The 15,930-nt window shown below is 40.9% G+C and overlaps 2 protein-coding genes across 6 annotated transcripts in view; both read right to left on the bottom strand.

The window, feature by feature from the left end:
• Nucleotides 1–11,474, bottom strand: part of pkmyt1 (protein kinase, membrane associated tyrosine/threonine 1) — a 170,057-nt gene extending 158,583 nt beyond the window's left edge. For 3 of the 5 annotated variants that reach the window (XM_079595209.1, XM_079595210.1, XM_079595207.1), the window contains exons 1-5: nucleotides 11,284–11,474; nucleotides 10,086–10,579; nucleotides 9,210–9,447; nucleotides 8,793–9,087; nucleotides 8,565–8,671 (exon numbers count right to left, since the gene is read on the bottom strand). In XM_079595209.1, coding sequence (XP_079451335.1) covers nucleotides 8,565–8,671; nucleotides 8,793–9,087; nucleotides 9,210–9,447; nucleotides 10,086–10,565 — 1,120 coding nt within the window. In that variant the 5' untranslated portion in view covers nucleotides 10,566–10,579; nucleotides 11,284–11,474. The remainder of the gene's footprint in view (nucleotides 1–8,564; nucleotides 8,672–8,792; nucleotides 9,088–9,209; nucleotides 9,448–10,085; nucleotides 10,580–11,283) is intronic. The other 2 variants (XM_079595211.1, XM_079595208.1) reach the window with 1 other exon arrangement.
• LOC306989040 (uncharacterized protein) overlaps nucleotides 1–15,930 on the bottom strand; it is a gene marked incomplete at its 3' end in the record, with an annotated part of 978,518 nt that overhangs the window by 853,678 nt on the left and 108,910 nt on the right. The gene's annotated exons all lie outside the window — the stretch shown is intronic.

Below are 15,930 nucleotides of genomic sequence, written 5' to 3'. Positions count from 1 at the left end.
GGAGATATCAAAATCCCCGGCAGACTAATCACGGAGACTTACTAGTAGCTTAGCCTTGTTGTTTAACTGCACTCTTACCGGTAGGCATGGCTTGGGAGTGGCCTCGTAGGGCAGCGAAGCAAGTGCATTCTGGGAGTTGTAGTCTTTCATCCCCATAAGCCAAAAATACATTTTCTGTCTTTTCTCAGTCTAGAAGGCTCCAGATTCCAAAATAATTGCACATTTCTACAACATAAATGACCCATTTTAAATACACATTCATCTTTCCATAGGTGAAGTATCCCTTTATTAAAAATAAAAGAAATTATAATAAATTATATTGCACAGAGGACGAACGCGAAATCTGCTTGATGCTAGCACTGCGATTTATGAGAAGTTCGGCAAACATCACCATGATTTTGAGGCGGAGGAGGACGAAAAGTGCCATCATCATTGCAGCCTGCAGATCTCAGGACTGGTGGGAGCATATTGCGTTTAAATATTGGCTTTAACGAGGAGCAGTGGGTCCGAAATTTTTAGGATGAGCAAATATTTGCAGATGCGCGTCAGGGTTTCTCACATCATTAAACCGTGGAGACGGTGCCTAATGCCTAAAAAAATCCGATCTACCTGTCCTGTTTACATGACAGTCGCATTGGCACATATCTGATTTACTTCCACATATGAATGAGGTCTGAAACCGATCTCGAAATATCCGAATGCATGCGTTTTTTTCCTGTTTACACGGTCATAGAACACATCCGATCTGTGTCACATATGAGCAAAATTACCCAATTACCATTGGGTAAGTTGTGTCAAAAGGGAGGCCCACTGTCTTAGACTTTGAAAAATTTAAAGTAGTTTAAATTATGCACACCTTGTAACTGCGACATTATTTTAACCATAGCCCGGTAAACAATGACACACCGCGCTCCCTCTCAGTGCGTGTGCACGCGCGCGCCTTATGCAATTGTTTGGAGTTAGAAATATATAACTCGCGCTGCATATTTAGTAATTTTGCAGCCTCAGATACAGGATTATACATTCGCTTTAAAAAGCAGGTTGTTCATTACCACGGCAACCACTTGCGTGTCATGCTGAATGCGATTTTCGGGTTTAAAAATTAACTATACATAAGAGACGGAAAGATGCAGATCACTATACATTATTTAAGGTTATTTCTATTCATTACGATATTGATATATGAACTGTTGTTGTCAAGTAAGCCCTTGGAGAAAGTACTAGTGGTACTTCACATGAATATGGGTCTAGGTTCCAACCTGAGCACCAGCCAGTGAACACTGACCACTTAAGGGTGAAGAGACATCTTGTGGATGGAGCTCTAGTCTCAGCAATAGTGTTTAGGACTTCCTGGATACCCGTTGAGGGGCCATACATGGAGGGCCCACAAGACGGGACAGGGGTGCCAGACTGTCCTGTTTGCCTGCGTGAGGAGGTCCTTCCTCAGCGGAATAGGCCAAGGAGCTGTCTCTAGTAGCTGCATCAACTCAGGGAACCATGTCTGGGTCCACCAGAAAGGGAGCCATTAAGAGAACTGCACACTTGTTCTCCCAGATCCATTCGATGACCTGAAGGAGCATCGAGACCGGAGGGAATGCGTAAGGAGGGTGGCTGGGCCATTCGTGGGCCAGCACATCCTTGATCTCCCAAAAGAATATTGGGTAGTGAGAGTTGTCTTCTGAGGCGAAGAGGACGACCTCTGCCCTCCCAAAGACATTCCAGATCAAAAGAACCGTCTGAGGGTGGAGAGACCATTCCCCAGGGGAGCGTTGTCTCGAGAAAGCATATCTGCACCCTGGTTCAATATGCCCGGTACATGTGCCGCTCTGAGCGAGCGCAGGTTGGCATGAGCAAACAGGCAGCTGTTTGCCCATGGTGTACAGGTTGTCTGATCTGAGACCGCCCTGGCGATTTACATATGACACCACTGCCATGTTGTACTATTCCTATTTAGCACCAAAACTCTGGAACAGTCTTCCTAACATTGTCCGGGAAGCAAACACACTCTGTCAGTTCAAATCTAGACTAAAAACTAGTGGTGTCAACAATAATCGATTCGGCGATGCATCGCAATGCGGGGCATGCACGATTCAGCATCGATGCGGCAAAGTGCCATAATCGATTATGTCACTGTTTATGTTCTAGCTTTAAGTTGGACAATAAAGTTGTGAAGTTTCAATTAGTTCCGTGGGCATAACAACAACAACAATCGAGATGGCTGAGGCGGAGGGAGATGACCGTGATAGAGCTTGGAAAAGCGGACATCTGGGCACATTTCGGATTCAACAAAAGTAATGGGAAACTAGACAAGACGAGGCTGAACACAGGAGCGCAGCTTCGCGGCTGAGACACGAATAGACTATTAACATAAAGCTTTTACTCTTAAACACAAAAGGCACGTCCATTTTAATAAAAATAATAATATTTATTAAACAAACCAGATCAAGAGCATAAACGAAATAAAGTGCATAACTGAAAAATAAAGCATAGGCTCAAAACTAATACAAACAGTGGCACAGCGCATTAGGCTACAATCATTTTTTCCGTCTTCTAAAAAAAAAAATGCTGCCACACTGCCGATGTCTTTGTTGACATGGTAGAAGAGGACTGACTATGAATTAAACGCTCTCAATTAAATAAATAATATTCAGCAAACCTTCTAGTAGCCTAATTTTTTCAATCTGTCTCTCTTCTCCGGTGGGTTGGGCTAATCCAAAAGAAGTGAAAACAAGGGGGGTGTTGTGAAGACAGACTGTTACCTGTGAAACAGGGGTGCTCTGAAAACACCCCCATTAGTAATTAGTGCTTTCCACCTGATGAAGTGAACGCAGCAAAACTGATGAAATGAACGCGGCAAAACTGATGAAACGAACGCGGCAAAAAAATCTGAATTTTGGTCAAGCCAGAACGTATCGACCAACAATCGACTAATCGACTGGGAGATTACAGCCCTAGAAAGCAGTGATTTATGTTTTCTTTTTCAGGTTTGAAAATGCCATATCCAATACCCTGTACCATTCAATTTTATTTTGTTTAATGACATTTATGTCAAAGATACAGGAGAGTGATAATACACACATAGCAGCCAATAAAATCTGTTGTTCAATATATGACTGCTTGTATTGCCTCATGACTGATGAAAAATTTGCCTTGTTGTGTGCAGTAGAATTTTGATGCATCGCAATGCATCGTAGAATCGTGTTGAATCGAATCGTTACCTGGTGAATCGTAATCGAATCGAATTGTGAGGGCAGTGCCAATGCACACCCCTACTAAAATCACATCTCTTCGGCCTAGCATACACATAACACATTATAGACTTCTATAATTCAATGTTAGGCTGCATAGTTTAGAACAGCCGGGACCGGGAACACTTCCCGTAAATCCTGATTTACTTGGTACATCATAAGAAGGATGGCGTCTACGCTAATATTAGTCTCTCTGTCTATCCCGAGGTTTACCGCTGTCTACCGGAACCTGGCCGTATCCAGATCTGATGAAGGACCAGTGCCAGGACACGACGACGCCGCTGACCTGAAGTGTCAACCAGTCTCTCCTCCTCTCCACTCCGACTTCAACCAACCGGAACTGGACAAATACTCTGATTCATTCTTACTTCTGACCTCTGTGAATCATAATCATCCACTGTTCGCTGGTTGGCCAGAGGAGAACTGGCCCCCAACTGAGCCTGGGTTCTCCCAAGGTTTTTTCTCCATTCTGTCACCTGATGGAGTTTTGGTTCCTTGCCGCTGTTGCCTTGCCTTCTGGCTTGCTTAGTTGGGGACATTTAATATTCAACAATATTATAGATCTGCCTTAAGGTGGACGATGATGAAATTGTTTTTTTGTATTATTTTCATGTTATCACTGTGAAGCTGCTTTGATACAATCTGTATTGTAAAAAGCGCTATATAAATAAAGGTGACTTGACTTGACTTGTACATCCAGACCAAGACGTGGTGTCCTGCCAGGTATGGGAGGAAGGTTTTTAGGGCTAGAAAGACCGCTCTCATTTCGAGGCAGTTCATATGTAGGCGCTTCTCCGAGCTCGACCAGAGGCCGGAGGCAGCCCTGCCCTCGTACAGAGCACCCCAACCTAAGTTGGAGGCGTCTATCCGTACCGGAATGAAACAGTTAAGCAAAGAGAACGGTTTGGCCTGACTGTGGAAAAGCGACTTAAAGTGTGATTGTCAGTACTTTTTGCAACAAAATAATAGCTCCAACGAAAACCACAACAGAACTGCAGCACATAGCAGTGTTGGTGAACAAATCTGCGGCTTTGAACAAATCGTGAGTCAATGATTCATTCATAATTGAGCCACTTGCTTCGTTACTGAATGAATGTATGACTCGATGACTCACTCATAAAGACAGTGACTTGCCGCCAACTACTGGCGGTTTTAATTTAAAAGAATCACTTTGTTTTTACCATCATTGCATATTTCTCTATTGGATTTTATTTTATTTTTTAAGCATTATTTATTTGATTAAGGTATTTGTAAAAATGCACTGGAAAAATCTATTTAAGGGGGCAAATATTGTCCCATACTGAAAAAGCTGTGACTGTAGATAGGGGGTACGCAGAAGGATGATAAAAGTCTTAGATGCGACACTCTAAAAAGTTTGAGAACTAGGGATGGGAAACGATTAATCACAATTAATCGCATCCAAAATAAAAGTTTGTTACATAATATATGTATACTGTGTATAATTATTTTGTTTATATAAATACACACACATGCATGTATATATTTAAGAAATATTTGCATGTACTGTTTATATATTTATATATTATGTTATATATAAATAAATAAAAATCTCTAATATATACATGCATGTGTGTGTGTGTATTTATTAGGGATGCACCGAATCCAGATTTTTGGGGTTCGGCCGAATACCGAATCCATTGGTTAAGATTCTGCCGAATCCGAAAACCGAATCCTACTCCCATCCTCAGTCCATTAACACAGTAAACACATCAATGAAGTAAACAACGTCCACAGCAGTGGATTTTTAATTTAATTTAATTTTAACTGTAAAAAAAAAGAAGAAAAAAAAAAGAATAAGCAACATTGTATATTGTTTAGGGTCCTTGCCACCACGAGACAAATCGTCATTGCAAATTGAACATGTAGCTCGACTTGAATTGCCTTCTTTTGACTGAAAGTACTGCCAAACAACACCTTTTCTGCTCATGAGTTCCATTTTGACTTTCTCACAGCCTACGTCATTCGAACGGTCCACCTACTGTAACGAGTGGAAATAAGGTGTGGCCCCTTTAAGAGCTACGCGCTCCCTGTTGAACTGTCGGCAGTTTGTATTGTATGCGCCTCGATACCCCATGTATGAGGGTTATTTCAGTTTGACGCTAATTTGTATCTTATTTTATTAAGTAACACTGTGGATGGTAGAACGTGTGACAGACAGTTACATGAGTTCGATTGGGGAATAAAGTGCGAGTTGTGAGATGCCAATTGCCTCCATGAGTCTGTCTGGTTTCTGCAATAACTTTAGCTGTGAGCTACCGGTATCCCTATTTTTCTTCCTGACATCCACTGTTCATCACTGTAACGCGTTGGCGTTACACTACGTAAACACCTTCCCATAATCAACGGCGGCGTGACGTCGACCACCGTAGCGCGCATATTATATAGCAAGCTTATAGGGTTCGGTGGAAAAAAATTCTAAGGCCCTTTAAAAAACCCAATATTCGGCCGAATCCGAAACCGAATCCTGGATTCGGTGCATCCCTAGTATTTATATATACAAAATAGGGGTGGCACGGTTCACAAAACCCACGGTTCAGTTCGTATCACGGTTTTAGGGTCACGGTTTTCGGTTCTGTACGGTTCTTGTTTTTATTTTTTATTTTAATCTTTAACACTCCAGAAATTTCCTTCAGCATATGATATATAGCTTATTAGCTTAATTATCCACAATTTAGAATACAGTATTTTTTTTTTTTTATGTATTACCATTATGTAATCATGCACTATGAATTTGACTTGACTTTAGTTTAAGCACATTATTGGGACCATCTCTGAGTAAAAGCTAGGTGAGATTTTGATACAGCAGATAGAAGTTGTTTCCTAACCGGCTCTCTCCTGTTTATGCTTACTGACACATTGGCGTGATGTCTTCTCAAATGAACTGTCATATTAGAAGTTTTGCCATTAGCATATTGAATGCATTTTGCGCAATGCTTGCACACAGTCGCAGTTCTATCCACTGTTTTATTTCTGTTGTCATCGTAAGTAATAGGAAATCCAAAATGTTCCCACACACCGGATTTGAACGACGCGGGAGCATCAGCCAACTCCAGGCAGCCTTCATAATCTCCTCCACTTGCCATTTCTGCAGCACACTTTTACTGTCTTTGTATGTTCGCACGAAACTGTCTGAGCACGAGGCTACATTGAGCACGAGGCTACATTGTGCATGCGTCGAACTGTGTGAACCGTGACCGAGACAAGCGAACTGAACCGAGACAAGCGAACCGAACGGTTCGGGTGTTTTTTCATGTACCGTGCCACCCCAATACAAAATAATTATACACAGTACACACATATATATTATGTAATTAATCTTTTTTTTGGATGCGATTAATCGTTGCCCATCCCTATTGAGAACCACTGATCAATATGATATTAATTTAAACAACATAGACTAAACAATATAGGCCTATAGACTGAAATCGCAAAATGGCCTTAAACATAGGGCTGGGCGATATGGCCCAAAAAAATTATCACAAATTTTTTTTTTATATCAGTCGATATCGATAATCATCACGATAAATGTCAAATCTTTATTTCTTTCCAGTTTAAAGCCAGATTTTTGCCCCTAAGTGAAAGGAGCAAAAAGAAACCAGAGCGTTAATTGTGGTTTTAAACTATTCTTTATTGTCAGAACACATCATGACAAACACTTGCCAAACAGGGGAACATTCACAAATCTGAGGTAGAAGATTCAAACATTTGTAATTTTTCCTTAACAAAATAATATCTAAAAAGAAAAAAATATTTCTTAGTTTCTGCATGTGCTAATTTTATTTAGTAAAATGTAATATTCTGACTGTTTGAGTTTTATTCAAATTAACAATTGGTCATCCAGCATCATGCATTTAGATCATGATAACCACAGATAAAACCGGGCATAGCCTACAGTACCTCACTATCATGGCAACATGTCACTTTATGGTTTCTATGGTATTTGTGTGAAAACCAGTAGCCTAAGTATATTATTAAATACTGTAATTATATTCCATTAGTCCTTTAATACATGGTCTACATTAATAATAATACAATTCAATATGTATATCCCACATTTCATGGTGCAGTTAATATATATTACTAGGCTAACGTTACAGTAAATCCGTGGTAAATGATGGGAATTTGTAGACGGAAGCCTTCTGACTGTATCGTTGCGCACAGTGTTTCTCCTGTTCGTCAGCGCTGTTTCATCTGCCTTTAAACTGGTTTAAATCACTGAGACAGTGTTCTTCGCTGAATTCAAGCGATTCTCACTGGATCTCGTGACCGAGGCCGATCAGAGTAAACGCGTCTGCTCTAGTGAGCTTGCGCTGCTGTTTGGACTTTGAGCCGAGCAGATAAACTGTCCGTATGGCGCGCGCCGTTCAAATGAGTTTCGTTCCGCTTTTGGCGAATAAACATTATCGAACATTTATCGAACTCTTGATATCGTTGTATCGAGAAAAAATTATATCGCGATAATTATCGTTGTCGTTTTATCGCCCAGCCCTACTTAAACAATATTAAATTGTGAGCGAGACTTCTCAGCAATGAACAGGGTAAGGGATTTTAAACCATAATGCAAGAAAGCACAATTTGAAAATTGTCAGTTAATTTTCTCTTGTGCTATCTTCCAAAATGGTTATGCAAGTTTGTTTCTATTTCAGATCAAAACTGACATGTGAAATAAACTTCAAGGAGAGCACCTTGCTGCATGCTTAAGGATTAGTAAACGGACCTGCCCCTGAAGCCTATCCATACAGGCAGGCTTAAAAAAGCTTATTTTTTTTCAAAGCAGAGAAAAATTAATTGCTCAGGCAGAAACTGTCAACTTTGTAAACTGTTTTTAAAATCTGAAGATTTCATTATGAAAATATTTGTTCATGCTTGCAGTATAATTTTATGAATATGAATTTATGCATAATGTGAATTTGTACATTATATCTAAATTACTTGTTAATGATATTGAGTATTTTCTGTAATAAATAGAGTTCATAAACCTTTCTTTGACTAGTTTATTCTGAACCCACTCAATAAGCGCCAGACCACAAAATAAAAGTCACAACAACAAACGCGGCTTGCATCACTTCAGAGTTCCTACTAGCGGAGCGAATATAACCAGGAAAATGTTCCTAAGGGAACAATTAGTTCTCAGGGAACCACCCTGGTGGTTAGTTCTTAGAAGTACGTTTCTAGAACTACCCGGTGTGAAAGCCCCTATTGTGCAAAACCACAAGGTCCTTAAAGTGTCCCCTAAACGCATTAAGAACATTTTCAGCACTTCACTTAGCCACATGAAATGATAATGTACAGTACCATTTGTGAATTCTGCTGGTAAGTGACCCTTTCGGAGCTGCTGCCAGTCATCTTCTCCTTTAGGAACTTCAATGTTACAGGCCAACTCCAGGATGGAAACACCCAAACTAAAAGAGAAGAGAAGATACAAATCTTTATACAATACTTTATACGTTATACAAATCACAAAATAACTTATTTGGTTCTAACTGTTGACATTTAAATATAAACAATATAACATTCAATAACCTAAAGATGTCTGCAGCAGTCCCATACTCTCCTCTCAATAGCTCAGGGGCCATATATCTGGGATCTCCTTCTTGTAAATCATCATCCATCTTCATTTCTCTCTTTTCCTCTATCACTTGTTTAAGGACATCTCTAGGAAGCTTGATCAACAAGCCAAAGTCTCCAAGCTTGAGCCGTCCAGACTTTGTAATAAAAATATTTGCTGGTTTGATGTCCATATGGGCAAACCCATGAGCGTGCAAGTGGTCAAGCGCTGAAAGAATGTCACACAGGTATGTCCAGGCACTTGTCTCACCTGGTACAACACAACACACACACACACTTGTCTTGAGTAACTTATATTTACAATGCAATGCAAAGAAAATGCAATGTTTTAATATAAACCACACAGTTTTTCTTGTGTAGTTTGCTGTATACCAGTATGAAATGAAGTTTCCTCAGCGTATAGCTGTAGGCTGGTACAGCAGAGTTCAGTCTGGATGTAGAGGTGACCAGCCTCCTCCCAAGCCGCAATGAAGCCCAGCACATAAGGATGTGGCAGTAGTCTCTCATGATTCCAAGCCTCAGTAATGCTTTTTGCTCGTTCAACCTCACCACGGAACCGCTGCACTGAACGCTTGACAGCGTACTGGCAACCGTCCAAAAGACTCACCACCTGACAAACAGAAATAAATGAATGCATTTATATAGCACTTATAGATACAATTGTACCGTCAAAATGCTTTACAATGGGATCAGGGGTCTCTCCTCAACCTCCACCAGTGTGCAGCATCCACACACCAGCTATAGGTGGGGAAGAGAATAAAGCCAATTCAATGGAAGGGGATTATTAGGAGACCATAATAGATAAGGGCCAATGAGGGAATTTGGCTAGTACACCGGGGTTACATCCCTACTCTTTTCGAGAAGTGCCATGGGATGTTTTATGACAGAGAGGACAGTCATCTGAAGAACATCTGAAAAAACTCTGTATCATTAGTAATTCATTGATAATCTTGAAACATCACCATTATCTGAAATGTATTATGTATTATATGTATCAGTTTCACAGTACATCCGTGGTGTACCTTTTCTTCACCGAATCAAGTCTAGTTATTTTGAAAAATCAAAATCATTAACATTTTTTAAACCAATTTTGTGTAAAAATGCAGAGATATTGGGCAGAAAAAGATGGTGGCTGATATTACTTCTCACTGGAAATAGAAGTATACATCCTGCAGAAATAGTATGAATAGGAATTATGGTAGAATCATATTCCACATAAACCCTTAGAAGGCATTTAGCATGTCTCACCTTGAAAACTTCACCAAAGGAACCTCGTCCAATCAGGCCCAGGTTGGTAAAGCACTGGCTGAAAAAAGACTGCAGTCGAGACGGGTCGTACACAGAGCGAGGAGGGGGCGACTCTATAAGAGAGCGTGACAGGGGCGTCCACGGAGTGGGGTGATGGAGAAACACTCGACTGAGCGGGGGGCATCCTTTAGATGGTGGCTGTGGCAGTAAAGAATGAGATAATGGCCGCGAAGGCGACAAGGAGGAAGATGATGAGGAAGAGAAGGGAGGTCTCCGTTTCTTTAGGGAAAAGGACTGCTGGGCATGAGAGTAGTGGGTAGGCAGAGGGAGAGGGGTTCTGACCACTGATGTCTGATAAGAAGACGACATAGGAAATGTATAGTCAGTTCTTCTAATGTAAATGTAGGCTTGACAAATTTTCAGAAGATACTTCAAATTATGGAATTGTGAATGCTGACTGCTCATCCAGATGCTCCACATCAATATGCACTAACCTATAACAGAACAGGAGATGCGGTGTTTAATATTATGACTGAAATATAATTTATGACATCAATGACTAAGTTGACAATACTAGGTACCATTACAAAAAATTGGGGCAGTAAAACAGTACTTTGATGGTATCAGATGGTACTGTGATATATACCATAGCACTGAATAATTACCATTACCAAAACATGGCAATACCATGGTATTATTGTTAGCGAAAAGTTATTTGAAGACAAAAGTCGTGTCTTGATGATTAACGTTACCATAACGGTAACCACAATGGTTACTTTTTAATAGTCCACTCCACGGAACACCAGCACAGTAGGAAGGCCTGATCAGTGATCACAGAACTTCATGTGTTACCTGGGTAAATCTGCATGGTATTACCATCACATTTGTCGTGCTAGATTAGATTAATAAAACTAAAACAGTGCTTTGTGGCACAAATTAAAGTGTGTAACATGAATGATCATTTCGAGAATATATCTAATAATATGTGCTACACAGTACATCGACAGATACAAATTGGCAGTATTCGATTAACGTTACGTGCGTTCAGATAAAAATTAAAAGTTATTATCGGAACTGTAGCAGTTGTGATTATATAAAATGAACTTTTCAGAAAGTAACAGTTAAACATTAAAAAATGCCTTCCTTCAAAGGGATCTTCCGTCACAAATATTTATTATGATTCAGAAACGTTACATACCTACATTTTGTGTTGCTCTTGGTTGATATTAAAATATCCATTTCTTTTAATCAATCAAGTAAGTTATATTATTATTAATCATATATCGCGCCACACGTGTTCAAATACTTCAGGAGCGGGCAATGACGTGTCACCGAGCGTTCTCGGTGCATTGTGGGATATTGGAGAGTTCTTCTTCTTCTCTCTCTGGTAGTGATGTTCATAGACATAGATATAATATAATATAATAAAGGCTAGATGTCTCGTCCGCGCTGCTGGCCAATGGAGGTTGACGTCCGCACACGGCGGCCATCTTGCCACAGGTGGCTCGCTCACTCGTAACATTGTTTTAATGGTGCATGTACTTTTTAAATAACCATAACTTGCTCAATTTTCTACCGATTTTCAAACGGGTTGGTTTGTTATAAACCTCAGAGACGTAGTTATGACACTGCGTATTTATAAATAATTATAATATTATATACATGTTCAAGCAACCAGAATTATAGCCACGTTAATAACGTTTGTAAGAAACCAAACCGTTTGTAAATCCGTCAAGATTTCAGCGAGATAAGAGTATTTGTGTCCGTGCAGATCACTCACCTTACAGAAAGCTTCCCTGTGACAAGATGGCCACCGGGTGATGCCGTTCGAGACTCCGCCGTAAGACATCTAGCCTTTATTATGTATATCTATGTTCATAGATACAGACATAGATATACATAATAAAGGCTAGATTTATATATATATATTTTTTTTTTTTTGCGTTATTCAATAACAAAACATACAACAATTAAATACAAAATAATAATAATAATAATACAAAACAATAACAAAATCAAGAAAACCAATCAAAATGTTTTTTAAAGAAAATATAAAAATGTAAAAATAAAATGTAGAATATATAGATACTGACATTAATAATAATACAAGTAAAAAATTTAAATAAAAAGTAAGCAATATAACACAAATATGAACAACATACACAGGGGTATTGAAATCAAATACATTTCTCTAATTACAAAATAATACTAAGGTCCTTGAAAAGGATAACATTTCAAGGCTTTACAACAGTCTATAGTATTTTTTGCCGTGGTGTTCCTCACACCCTCCAATGTTTTAAGGTACTGACAAATTTCGAATTTAAATTGTATAAAACTAGGTGCATATTTTGCCCATCGACATTTATGAATGTTATATAATAAACAAATTAAGAACAAAACAAATTTTCTTTTCTAAAGGCTTATCGTAAAAAAAATATTATCTCCTTATCCTCCAAAGTAATGTCAATTCCAGAAATCTCCTTAAAAAGATCTTAAAGTCACAAACAATTTAGTACAAACAGGGGCGGACTGGCCATCTGTGTGATCTGGAGAATCACAGAACAGCCGGTACTCCCATATGGCGCTTTTCCACTGCATGGTACGGCTTGGTACGGTTCGTCTCGGCGCGGAACGGTTCGGCTCGCTTTAGATCGGTTGCTTTTCCACTGCAGTTAGTACCGCTTCAAAGTGGGACTGATCGTTAATAGTTGTCGCCTCTAATTTGTCCCTACACTGTTTAGGTCCGGCGGCAATCAACGAGAAGAACGTCTGCACCTCGTCCACTGACCACGATTCAGCCATTTCTTTTTTGATTTTTTTTAACTTATTTTGTAAAGTAAATACTCTAAAAACAGGTGCTACTGCGTTGGCTGTTGTCTGGCTATTTAAATCTAGCGGGTTTAGTGTCTCGTGTCGCAAATACAATGACGCTGAAGTGACGATTCTGTCTGACCAATCAGTGATCTGCAGTGTTTTCACGTCACGTTTAGTATCGGTACGGTACGCTTGGAACCTCAACAGAGCCGAGCGAGCCAAGCGAGCCGTACCGTACCGTACTATGCAGTGGAAATGCGCCATAAGTGAGCTGTACCGAACCGAGCTGTACCGTACCATGCAGTGGAAAAGCGCCAAAGCGTGCCGTGCCGTGCCGTGCCGTGCCGTACCGAACCGTACCGTACCGTACCGTACCATGCAGTGGAAAAGCGCCAATAGACAGTATATAAGAGGTGTCTTGTTCTTGTTAACTGTTGATGTTGCACAGGGCGTGCAGTAATAAAATGAGGAGGCGTACAGCGAGTACCGAACAACTAGCAACTTTTTATTAGCCAACGTAGCCTCTCGTTCACATCATCTGATGTCTGTCTATCCCGCGCCCACCAATATCACCTAGCAACCTTGCCCTGGCGGCGTAAATCAGTGTCGCAAATATTCAATGCTTACGTGAATATTACATCTCCTTTCTTTTAAAAGAATAAAGAAAACGTTAAGTCAATGCAGTGTGAATACTCAAATTACTGAAACATTACTCTAGCATTTAAACACAGAGATTGCTGCATTTTCCAAAACATCTAAACATTTCTGACACTTAACATATCACATAGTATTCAACAATACTTAGGAACAAAACGTCCATTATTCTCAGACAGCCCATACCAGATCTTAGATTCCATTTCTCTAATAGGGGCAGCGATCCGCCTACACCCCAGACGAATTAACAATCACAAATCAAGGATTGCCCTTGGTCGCACTGCTCGACCTGATCTGGTATGGTATTGTATTGGCTGGATCTCTCTGTCATTTAAATGTTGTGCTGGTACTTCAGTGTGTACCTGAAGCATGGATGAGGCAGTGCTGTTTTGCTCTTCCTCTGTATTTGCAGGAACGCTGGTATTTTCCACAGGCTCTTCTTTAGTGCTGAGAAGATGACGCCGGTTTCTGCGATACACTCGACCATCTGAAGTGCAAACATGATAAGATCTTTGTGTGTCGGCAGGGTGTACAACGACAGCTGGTTTCCAAAGACCGTGTTCTTGAATGCGAACACATTGTCCAGTGTGAAGCTGTGGTCGAGCGATCGTAATACTTTTTTTGATGTTGCTGCTGCTTTGCTCTTTTAGAGCATGCTTCTGTGAAACTGACCATTTCAGGTAGGAGTTGCTTGATGGTGGTTGGCAGTATGGATCGCAGTCGGCGACTCATGAGAAGCTGGGCAGGTGACTTGAAGTTGTCAACAGGTGTATTCCTATACTCTAATAAACTGAGATATGGATCTTTCCTGTCCATCTTGGCTTTTGTCAGGATTGATTTTGCGATCTGCACAGTCTTCTCAGCCAAACCATTGCTTTGGGGGTAATGGGTAATGGGGCTTGTGGTGGTGTGCATGAAACCCCATGTCTTTGCAAAGTCTTCAAACTCCTTTCCCCGATATTGTGGACCATTGTCAGAAACGACTTTCTCTGGGATGCCATGTCTTGCAAAGATGACTTTGAGTTTGCTGATGACAGTGGCAGCTGTGGTGGTGGTGAGTTTGTCTAATTCAAAGAAGCGACTATAGTAGTCTACTGTAACCATGTATTCTTCGTTGTTCCTGGTAAAGAGGTCTGAAGCGATCATCTGCCATGGTCTGGTTGGAATTTCGTGTGGAATCATGGGCTCCTTGGTGTTTGAACAGCGTCGCTCCAGGCAGGTGTTGCATCTTTCGACCATGCGTTCAATTTGTTTACACATTCCTGGCCAGTATAACACATCTCGTGCTCTTTGGTTCGATTTCTCTATGCCCATGTGACCGACGTGAATGCGTGCGAGCATGTCTTCTCTGAGTGAGGAGGGTATGACTAACTTCTCACCTTTGAGAATGATTCCGTTGGCCAATGACAGTTCGTCTCGGAAATTCCAGAAGTCGCAGATGTCTGCAGGGCATTTTCTCCTCTCTCCAGGCCATCCATCCAGAATCACCTGTCTGAGCTTGACAAGCTAGCTGTCTAGCTCAGTCTCAGCACGGATCTGTTGCAGCCTTGTGTCACTGACAGGTAAGCTTTTATATACCATGTGGACCTGCATGTCCATTCCTTCACTGAGATTGTCGTGCTCTGTCTCTATGAACTTTCTAGAGAGGGTGTCTGCCACAGGAATCTCTTTTCCTGGCCGGTGTGTGATAGTGATATCATATTTCTGGAGTTGCAGAATCATTCTTTGAAGTCGTGGCGGGGCTGCGGCTAGTGGTTTTTTCATCACTGCTTCGAGTGGCTTGTGATCGGACTCCACTGTGACTTTCCGGCCATAAACATACTGATGAAAGCGTTTGCAGCCGAATAAAACCGCGTAGAGCTCCTTCTCTATTTGAGCATAGCTAACTTCACATTCGGTCAGTGACCTTGAAGCATAGCTGAGCGGCTTCCCGTCCTGCAGCAGGACTGCACCGAGGCCATACTTACATGCATCCACTTGAAGGTGCAATTATTTCTGTGGGTCATAGTACGCAAGTACTGGTCCAGGTTCCTTAGTAATGAGATCTTTCATGTTTTGGAATGCGGCGTCGTGCTGGGAATCCCATAAGAACTTGCTGGACTGTTTGAGCAGCTGACGAAGTGGTACATTAATGTCCGCTAGGCAGGGTGCAAATTTGGACAGGTAGTTTACCATTCCTAAGACTGTTTCGAGCTCCGCTTTGCTCTTTGGTGGCTCCATGCGCTTTATCGCTGATACTTTTTCAGGGTCTGGCCTGACTCCTTCAGCGGAAAAGCAGTGACCGAAGTAGCGAACCTCAGAGGCATCCACAATGCTTTTCTCATGGTTGAGCTTCACCCCTTTCTCACGAGACCTTTGTAACATTGCGTGTAAGTTG

This window comes from Phoxinus phoxinus (genome assembly GCF_949152265.1).
Source record: "Phoxinus phoxinus genome assembly, chromosome: 21".
Lineage (NCBI taxonomy): Eukaryota > Metazoa > Chordata > Actinopteri > Cypriniformes > Leuciscidae > Phoxinus > Phoxinus phoxinus.
This window is presented reverse-complemented; position numbering and strand designations above follow the sequence as displayed.